Source organism: Hypomesus transpacificus, unplaced genomic scaffold (genome assembly GCF_021917145.1).
Source record: "Hypomesus transpacificus isolate Combined female unplaced genomic scaffold, fHypTra1 scaffold_400, whole genome shotgun sequence".
Lineage (NCBI taxonomy): Eukaryota > Metazoa > Chordata > Actinopteri > Osmeriformes > Osmeridae > Hypomesus > Hypomesus transpacificus.
The window spans coordinates 44084-54570 of record NW_025813919.1 but is presented as its reverse complement, the minus strand read 5'-3'; the positions used below and the strand labels follow the sequence as shown (position 1 = coordinate 54570).

General features: G+C 41.8%; 1 protein-coding gene across 3 annotated transcripts; it reads left to right on the top strand.

Annotated features, from left to right (window-relative positions):
* The first annotated feature begins 1988 nt into the window (after positions 1 to 1988).
* On the top strand, positions 1989 to 7487 carry LOC124464725. Of its 3 annotated transcripts, XM_047016541.1 has the most exons (6): positions 1989 to 5301; positions 5832 to 5900; positions 6021 to 6095; positions 6306 to 6372; positions 6465 to 6501; positions 6701 to 7487. In XM_047016541.1, coding segments are annotated over exons 1-5 (2097 nt in total). In that variant the 5' UTR covers positions 1989 to 3417; the 3' UTR covers positions 6467 to 6501; positions 6701 to 7487. The 3 variants fall into 3 exon arrangements, 2 of the variants coding, with proteins under 2 accessions (XP_046872497.1, XP_046872496.1); XR_006955748.1 differs by lacking the exons at positions 6306 to 6372; positions 6465 to 6501; positions 6701 to 7487 and having other exon boundaries at positions 1989 to 5900; positions 6021 to 6049; XM_047016540.1 differs by lacking the exons at positions 6021 to 6095; positions 6306 to 6372; positions 6465 to 6501; positions 6701 to 7487 and having other exon boundaries at positions 1989 to 5677; positions 5790 to 5923.
* Positions 7488 to 10487: the final 3000 nt, after the last annotated feature.

Here is a 10487-nt window from a genome sequence, read left to right as displayed (position 1 = left end):
CGGTTCAAAAGTTGCGTGTGTAAACACAAGTCCAACTTTGACCCGTTGGTGGCGCTGGAGTGGTCTAATGGGAGACATGAAACTTGGTGTAGGTATAGAATCAACTGTCCTTAATGAGTGTGCCAAATTTCACAAAAAGTTGTCGAAGTGTTCTAGGGGCTGCCATTGACTTCCATGGAACAAGAATAATAATAAATATAACTGCAAGCAGTAATGGCGGATTCCTCCAAACATTGCGAACCATTGAAAAATGTATATTCTTGACAAATTGGAACTGTATAGAAAAATCTATGCTGCAGAATTACCAATGGGATACCAAATCTGAAATATAATACCACCAGGATCCACAAGGGCCTTTATTTCAACTCAAGGAGTGAAGGGAGGGGGCTTGGTTAGCCTATCCATTCCAGAAAGCCTTTGTGCTTTAGGGCGTGGAATGTAGCGCCACATATGGGTAATGGTGGGACAGTTGTGGTTTGGTAATTACCCTTGGTCTATACTTTCAAAAAAGCTCGACCAGAGAATACCCCCCGCTCTCAGGGTACCGAGCTTCAGCTCAGTCATGATGCTGGGATGAATGTAGGCCTATATGTAGAGACCAGGGAGACAGACACACTGGCCAGCTGCCCTGATGGGTCCGTGGTAGATCATTAATGCGGGTTGTATCCTACAACGCTCGTGGCCTCCGAGTAGGACATACTGCTGCTGATAGATCAAGACGTTTGGTGGTGGACACATTGCTGGACGAGAGTGACATTGTCTGCCTTCAAGAAACCTGGATGACCAAGCAAGATCTGGACAAATTGAACTCCCTACACAAGAACTTTCATGGTGCTGGAGAGTCCACTACCGATCTCAGCATGAGAATGGTTTGTGGGAGGATAGCTGGTGGTGTAGCTATACTGTGGAACATAAAATATGACCCAACGGTAAAGGTGGTGTGGCTTAACGTTGACTGGGCTATTGGGTTGGAGTTTAATCACAATGAAAATAAATGTACTATTGTAAATGTGTACACACCATATGAATCCTATGACCTTGAGGATGAATTTCAGAACAGGTTAGCTTTTATTCAGTCCTTCATAGAGGACAATAGTTCATGTTGTGTCTATGTCATGGGTGATTTTAATGCTGACATGTCAGATAAGTGTTTATTCGCACAACATCTGCAGCAGTTCTGTAATGAAACTAAATTAATTATATCAAGCGTTATTGCCTGATACAAGTTTTACCTATATAAGTGAAACGTGGCACACAACTTCCTGGCTAGACCATATTGTAACCACAGCCGATTCTCATGACTCACTGGAAAGTATAGAGATGTGTTATGGGCTGGCCACCACTGATCACATACCAGTTGCTATGCTGCTAAATGTTGAGAGTGTACCCTTGTTGCTGGCCCCCCAAGAAAACTGGACTGGTCAAAATTGACCAAAGAGGTTCGGCACAGATATTCTCTATTAACTAATTCTCGGATATGAACTGCAAGGATAAACATAATGCTGAAAAGCTCTGTGCCATGTATGATGATATTGTCAAATGTCTTTATGCTTCCAGTGAACCTTTTATTAATCACAAGAGTAAGGTCCCTAACGCACGGCCTGTCTGGAATGAGTTTGTGTCTGAGCAACATGCTGCTGCTAGAGAAGCCTTTAGAGTCTGGTCAGAGGCAGGCAGACCCAGACAGGGAGTGCTGCTTGATAACAAAAACCTCACAAATGCTAGATTTAAATATGCACTCGTTTCATTAAGAGAAATGAAAACACAATGAGAGCAGACTCGCTGGCCAGAAAGATGCAGAATAACAATCTTACTGACTTCTGGAAGCAGGGCTGGACTGGCCATCGGGCGTACCGGGCAATGCCCGGTGGGCCGGCAGGCATTTTGGGCCGGGCCGGGTCCATTCAAAAAAAAAAAAAAAAAAAAAAAAAAAAAAAATTAAAATATAATTATTACAATTTTTTTTTTTTTTATGGACCCGGCCCGGCCTGGCCCGGCCCGGCCCGGCCAAGTCACACAGCCGAGGCCGAGGGCCGAGGTCCCCCATGGCACATAGGTGCGTGCAGGCCAGGCAGGCTGTCAACTTCACCTGAAAGTTTAAAAAAAATACTTTGTCCCTGGCGGTCTCAGGCAATTACTCATTATGATTAGTTCTATGCTGGGCCTGGCCCAATCACATACACAGCAGAGGGCCGAGGTCCCGCCCTTGGGTCTCGGCTGTCAATCAGTCACGTCACGTCACTTATTGACACTGACAGAAAAATAGAAAAAACGGAAAGGAGGCGCGGAGAAAGTCCGAGATAAAAAGAGAAAAGCCCTAGAGGCAAACTCTGCAACATGTGCTAAAATATCGGACATGTTTGCCGCGACAGCTGGCCCGGCTTCATTAGCACCTGCGACGGTGGAAATTGCGGCGGCGGAGGCTGAGGAGGATGTCGGTGATGATGGGGACGGAGAGGTGACTGAATGGCGGCCGAGGCCAAGCGCAGAGATGGGTGGCGCTGGCGGCGGCCCGGCCCCGGGGCCGAGCTCAGCCTCAGACGAAGTGGCGGCGGTAAGAAGTTGAAATTTAAGTTTGTGTTGATAAAGAAATATTTGTTAAGCTAGATTCCTAAACTTTAACACAGTATGTAGTTTCCTAACAGTTAGCTCCTGCGTTATAACAACATGTTGTACAGAGTAATCTAGACTGAGCCCGGTCAAAGTGGCTATTTTAGCTAACACAACAGTTAGCCCACTAAACATTTGCTAGCTTTTCTTTGGGGAGTTAAATAGCTCTGTTGACTGTGTATTGAAAGAGCATCACTTTGCTATCGCTATTTGAACAACATTAATGTGAGGAAGCTGTCAGTGTTTAATTGCTTTATTAATTTATTAGGCTTTATGGGTAAACAGCTTTTTTGGGACATGAAAACATAGATAAAACTTGTTTGTGAGCCAGCTTAATAAACAAAATTTAGACAAACATGTATTCCCTGGAGAAAACATGTGTTCTAATATTTCTTTTGTGTGTGTGTGCGTGTGTGCGCTATGAGTAGACTTTGTGTCCAATTTACAGTGTTATTTTAGCTTGCTTGCTATTATGTTATAGTTTGCAGGTGTTATAGCTTACAGTTATTATTTATTATCATGTAATAGTGAAATATTGCTATTTCTAATTGCTAATAATGATTATTCATTAGTAGGTAACCAGAGAAATAACACTAGTGAAATTAATGCTCCTGTCTCTCTCTCTTTCTCTATGTTTAGTCAAGTCAGACTGTTGGAGTAGGAGTGGAGGAGTCACAGGAAGATCAGGCAGTTGTAGACTATTTTAGCCGCCCTCATTCCACAAAAAGGCAGGAATTCTTTAAGTTTCACCCACAGCAGAATGCCACAAACCCTGTCATCCAGAGGCTCTTCACAAGAACGGACGACATGGCATGGAAATGGCTGACTTATAGTGATGAACGTAATGCTTTATTTTGTTTTCTTTGCCTTGCTTTTAGCAAGCCCAATGACCCAAGTTCTTTCATTGGAGGCATGACAGACTGGAGGCATGTGCACCAAAGAATAGAGGAGCATGAGAGAGGCATGGCACATAGACAGTGTGCTGAGGCATATGTATTAAACTGCTCCAGAGCAAGTGTTGATCACCTCCTTGAGGGAAGACAGCTGAAAGGACACCGTGAGCAGGTGAAGAAGAGACGTCAGGTGTTGGAACGTGTGGTGGAGGTTGTGAGAGTCTTAGGGAAGAGAGGCTTAAGCTACAGGCAGGAGCACAATGAAGCTGCGTACACCTTGGACATCAACAGTCTCGACCATGGCAATTTCCTAGAACTTATTATATTGTTGGGGAAATATGATGTGTGTTTAAAGGAGCACCTCAGCAGTGTAATTGAGAAAAGCAAGCAGATCCATGCTTCAGGCACACAAGGCAGAGGCTCTCTCATTACCCTCCTGTCCAAAACAACTGTGGATGCAGTAATCGATGCTATCAAGCATTTAATTCAAGAGAGCATCTCAGCAGACATCAAAAAAGCCGGAATGTATTCTGTGCAGCTCGACACAACACAAGATGTTACAGGGAGAGAGCAGTGTTCTGTGATTTTGAGGTTTGTGACGGATGCAGTCCATGAAAGGCTGGTTGCAGTCGTACAATGCAGCACAACTACAGGACAGTCGTTTGTGACGCTGTTAACAGAAGTCCTTGAGAGTCTGCAATTGGACATAGGCCTGTGCATTGGAAACGCCACAGATGGAGCCTCTAATATGCAGGGTCAATACAGAGGTTTCTCTGCATTAATGGCATCCAAAAACCCCACCCATCAGCATGTGTGGTGCTATGCACATGTCTTGAACCTTGTATTGTCCGATACCACCCATAGCGTCATTGAAAGTGGATCACTATTTGACCTGCTGAACGACATTGCCGTATTCATCAGGGACTCATACACAAGAGTGAGTGTGTGGGAGACCGAGAGCCAGGACAAGAGGCACAAACGCATCTCAACAATTGGAGAGACGAGATGGTGGGCTAAACATCATGCCCTGAGGAAAGTTTTTGGAAACTTTGGCAGACCTGATGGCGGCCTTTTTGTTGAAGTGGTGTCCACACTTTCTGCCATAATGAAGCTGAAGTCACTTGCATCAAATGCAAGAAACAAAGCCAGAGGATACAGAGACGGCTTACTTCGATACGAAACTGTGCTCACAGCTCAGTTATTCCTCCGGGTATTTGAGTTCACCTCACCACTGTCAAAATACCTACAGACCGGAGGAATGGACATCCTCTCTGCACATAGGATGGTCACCACAACACACGATTCACTTACAAAGATAGCAAGAGATTTCCCGGCCGTCAAAGATGCAGCTGACTGTTTTGTCCATTGGGCAAATGAAAAGCTAGAGGAGCAGGATGATCTAGATTTGGAAGTGGAGGCAGCACTACCTCAGAAAAGGCTAAAGAAGAAGAAAGTCTTGCCAGGAGAGATGGCCCAGGATGAAAGCCTCAGTGATTCAGAGAAGGCCTATGAGGTCAATGTTCACCACCAGATCCTGGATACAGCTGTTGAGGCCATGCACCACAGATTCCTCACTCATGGCACTCTGTATGCAGATTTATCCCTCCTACATCCCAAAAACTTCCCCCTCATCCAGACCAGTGGCGGTGCACTCCCTGTATCTGCACTTCAAGAACTCAGCAAGTGTCTAGTTGTGTATGACAGCAGGGCAACTGTTACAGATCTACAGATTGAACTCAGAAACTTGGCACAGCAATGGGACAGGCTGGTACAATCACAATTGGATAACTACGCAACTAAAGCAGTTGAAGAGGAATCAGATGGCCAAGAAGAGATGGAAATAATAAGCAAAACCTGTGTGTCTTGCAAAGAGTGCCCCCTGTGCTGCTACAAAATCCTTCTCAGGTTTAACATGCTGACTCACGCATATCCGCTACTTGGGTTGGCATACAAGTTTCTGCTAACCCTGTCAATAACTCAGGTAGCCTGTGAGCGGTCATTTTCCACCCTTCGCTACATCAAAAACCGACTGAGGAGTTGCCTGTCTGCCAGCAAACTGGAAGCCTTCATGTTGATGGCCATTGAAAAGGATGTCCTTGTGTCCCTTGAAACTGACACAGTGATTGACAGAGTTGCAGAGAAGAGCGAATCAATGAAGAAACTGCTTTTATAAGGTGAGATTTATGATAAATAAATACATTTGTGTTAAATTAGTGGATTTAATAAAAAATGTTGACAGAAAATAATGTTGTTATTGCTTTGCTCTCTGCTCTCCTCCTCTCTCAGGGTGCCCTTGCTGTTTTCAGTTGCTCAAGTTCCTGCTCATCCAATTTCATTGCCTTGCTACATATTTGTTCTTGTGGACTATTGGAGGGCCATTCAACATTTTCTCAACCAGTATGTATATCAGACTGTTGTCTAGCTCTATTTATTTTTTTAGTCATCAGTCCTGTCCTGCTATAATGCAATTGGTTTGTATCACTCACTTTTTGTGTCTGTCAAACTCTTTTTTTTAAGGCTGCCCTGTCCCCCAGGGGTGTTCCAGGGATGTGCATTTCATTGGTGTGGACTTCACAGGCATTCTTCAAATTTGTAAGTTTACAATACTGTTGTTTTGTGTTCTTGCTGGCATCCACCTGGATGGTCATAAAGCCTACTACTTTTACAGAGTGACTGTAATGAATGCAACTATCCATTATTGTATTACTTTAAAGACACCAATACTATCAATGTAAATTTTTTGAAACATTCAAATTTTCACTGTTCTCTTGACCCACCTGGCCTCTCTTTCTCTCCCCTTAGGTAATTTTTGGAGTGAAGGATTGCCTTCCCCTGATGTGGAGTTCACGTGTGTTCTTTTTGTTTCATTGTGAGTTTACTAAATAGCTCTTATTTTGATTATAGAAGAGACAGTATCAGATGAATCTATCATATCTGACTGCTCCTTTCTGTCTCCCTCAGAGCACCAAGGTCCATGCAGCCTTTTGTCTCAGCATATGTAAGTACAAAATGAGCTATTATCTCTCTGTTCACCTAAAGATTATTTAAACTATACCTTAACTGATCTCTCTCTCTCTCTCTCTCTCTCTCTCTCTCTCTCTCTCTCTCTCTCTCTCTCTCTCTCTCTCTCTCTCTCTCTCTCTCTCTCTCTCTCTCTCTCTCTCTCTCTCTCTCTCTCTCTCTCTCTCATACTTTAGGGTGCCACTTTGACTTACTGTGTTATAATTTGGTGTGTTCTAGTTAGTGTAAATAAGATAATACATATATTGTGTATACTTCCTGTTGTTGTTGTTCTCTGTTCTTGCATTTTTTGCTGACTGTGAGACGGTTCAAACTGTACATATTATAAGCATTAGTCATTTCAGAGGAGATTTGACCTAGCTGCAAAACCTCCATTGTGCCCAAATACAAATGCAGAACCCTCTCTTCTTCAAAGTCCTGTAATCTGCCTTGTTTTTTTGAGTGTAAACATTTTGTAAGCGTCTAATCACGAGGATCTAATAGTTTTTTTAATCTCCACTCCTGTTTTTACATGTGGCCATTGAAAGAACAAAAGGTTATTTTGGGCTATTATATAAAAGATTAAAATTATGATCGTACCTAATTGTTTAATTTCTATTTTTATAAACAATGTACACGTTTGTATAAACAGTATTTTCATTAAACACTGAAAAGACATCTCTAGCAATGTTTCTTTGACAACCACTTTCACTTCAAGATGGGCATTGTGGCATTGTAGCCATCTCTCCAAAGATGAAAGTCTCTGTAAGTATAGTGAAAGAGTGTATGCATTTTTCAACATGGTTACTCTCATCCATGTAGGCTACTGCGCTTTATTTTAATTGTTGAAACAGCACAATATGCGCATATATCCTCTGGTATGTTGTGTGCCTCCGCATATCGTATAAATAATCTTGGTGGGCTGCCATGGCCAAAAATGCCAGGGCTGATTTCTTGTCCCAGTCCAGCCCTGTCTGGAAGGAGGTCAAGATCATAAATAATAACAGAACTCCCCTCCCTTCTGATATCAAAGGGGTTAGTTGTCCAGAGAAGATTGCTGATCTATGGCATGAGCACTACAGTAAACTATTTAATTGTGTTCAAAGTAACACAGTGAGAATTGATAATCAATATAAAGGTATCTCTGCAGACTTGATAGTTAGATCAGTAGATATTTATGATGCCATCCACATGCTAGACAACAACAAAGCTTGTGGTATGGATTCCATTTCTGCAGAGCATCTAAAAAATGCCAGTTATAGACTCAGTCCATTTCTAGCCATGTGTCTCACTGGAATTATGGTTCATGGTGTTCTACCGAACTCTATTATGTCAGTACTGTTAGTGCCTGTTGTTAAAGATGAGGCTGGTAAACTGAACAGCATAGACAACTGTAGCGCCTCTCTAGTTTGGTGGATTTGTAATGAGAGGTGGCTAACCTGAGTTCGTTAGTAATTGTTACTAACTTAAACCAATTTAACATATGAAAAAAACAATACAACCAACTGTTAAACAAAAACAGGAAAGATTTACTTCAGACAAAAAATCAGTTCTTCAGTTATTGGTTCAACATTTACATGACATCGTAATGCACATGGACACACAATACAAACTAGCCGGCAATGCTAACTACACGAATACCTTAATTCAGTACAGTTCTACGGTGCAGGCCTGAGTGTAGCTCGTGTGCGTTGTAGCCGTAAACAAAATGGCTGTTTCGCCAGGATGGCACAAAATAACAAGGAGCTGGTACCTCGGATCAGCAGTGCGGTAGCACACGCACTGCGGCAGAAGGGCGGCAGCAGGTGAAGGAGAGACCGACCAAATACTCTCGTGGATTTACGAGACGAACCAACTCAGGAAGAAGACTGAGGACGACGACAATCCCGACCTCCACCGGCTCCAACCTGGCACTCGCTGTCGCTAGTCTGGCGGCAAAGCCCGTGCTTAATCCAAAACCGCCAACAGCCAAACTCCTCTTTCTGGGTTATTGTTGTTGGTTGAGATATTCACCCAACAATATAAACATAACACCACTAATGATAATATAAAATCTTCACTCTTGGTATTTTACCGTACGCTACAATTTTCTTCTCCCTCCAACTCCTCCGCTCGCTCTGTCTTTTTCTACTCCAACCTCATCTACCCCAACTTCCCGTGTTACCCTGCCCTTTGACCTCAAACCGGATTGGCTTAACATCATAATCAAAATTAAAGCAACAACATAGATTCACAAAACATTCATCTTACTCTCTTCATATTTGTAACCGGTACATTTTAACATGCGTTTTTTAAACAACAGATATACATTTCCAAATGCTGTATTCAGTAAAACATGAACAATATGCATTTCTCATCAAATCAAAATCATACTCTCAAACCTTAAAGTCTATTTATTAAACTATGAACTTAAGTATTATGTATTCAAACTTTTATATTTATGTAATAGGATTGTTTCAACAGAAATGTTTACCACCCGGGCTACACAACTATCGACCCATTGCATTGGCCAGTATCTTGTCTAAAGTGTTTGAGAGAATTATTTGATTGAAATTGGAAATGTATATTCTGACTGCAGAAAATCAGTTTGGTTTTAAAAGAAAACATGGTACTGATCTCTGTATCTATGCTCTGAAGGAGATTGTCTCAGGTACACAAGTCTTAATTCATCTGTATTTTTATGCTTTATTGATGCTTACAAAGCTTTCGATCGAATTTGTCATGAAAAACTGTTTATGAAGCTAATAGCGAGAGGTTTCCCTAAACCTCTTGTGAGGATTTTGGTGTTCTGGTATGCCAATCAAACTTTTCATGTTAAATGGGACAATGTTGTATCAGCTGCTTTCCATGTTGGTAACGGAGTTCGACAAGGAGGAATTTGATTTCCCTTTTTGTTTAATATGGATATGGACGACTTATCAAGCCAGCTGAATAAGACAAATACAGGCTGTCTTGTTGGTGAATCTATTGTCAATCATCTGATGTACGCAGATTATCTGGTTCCACTCAGCCTGTTGCAACAGATGCTATGGGTGTGCTCTCAGTATGGCTTAGATCATGATATAAAATATAATGCAAAGAAAAGCCACATAATGATAGTCAGAAGTAATCAGGACAGGAAATTAACCTTCCCTACCTTTTATTTATCTGGCAGTCCCCTTGGTGTTTGTGAGGAAATAAAATATCTGCCATGTCATTTCTGATGATTGGACAGATGACAACGATATGTATCAACAGCGCTGTCAAATATATTCTCAGGCCAGTATGTTATTAAGGACGTTTTCTATGTGCTCAGATTCAGTTAAATGTTCCCTGTTTAGAACCTACATAACACCATTGTACACTGCTCATTTGTGGTCTATGTACAGGTAAAGGAGTATACAGATACTGAAAGTAGCCTACAATGATGCTTTTAGATTGCTACTTAATGTGCCAAGGTGGCATAGTGCTAGTCAGTTGTTTGTGTCTAAGCACGTACCAACCTGTAAGGCAATCCTGAGACAACTGATGTATGGTTTCAATGATGCTTTTAGATTGCTACTTAATGTGCCAAGGTGGCATAGTGCTAGTCAGTTGTTTGTGTCTAAGCACGTACCAACCTGTAAGGCACTCCTGAGACAACTGATGTATGGTTTCATGTGTCGACTGGACAAGTCTGAGAACTGAATAGTAGAGGCCCTGGTCAACCCTCTAAAGAGCTGCTATCGATTACTTGGAACTTAAGACTACATTGGCACAAAAGTCTTCATACTTTTTATGCACTGTATTATCTATGTTTTATGTTTTCGTTTTACTCTCTTTTTTATAGCTCTATGTCTGTTATTTTATGTGGAACTTGGCGTCTGAAATAAAGATTTATATATATATAAATACATATATATATATCAATGTTTCAGGATTTGTATAACTTTTTACCATTGCATACAAAATCGGAAATGCAATACTAAAAAGATCAGCTTTTGTTAAGAGATCCAAGATTACAAG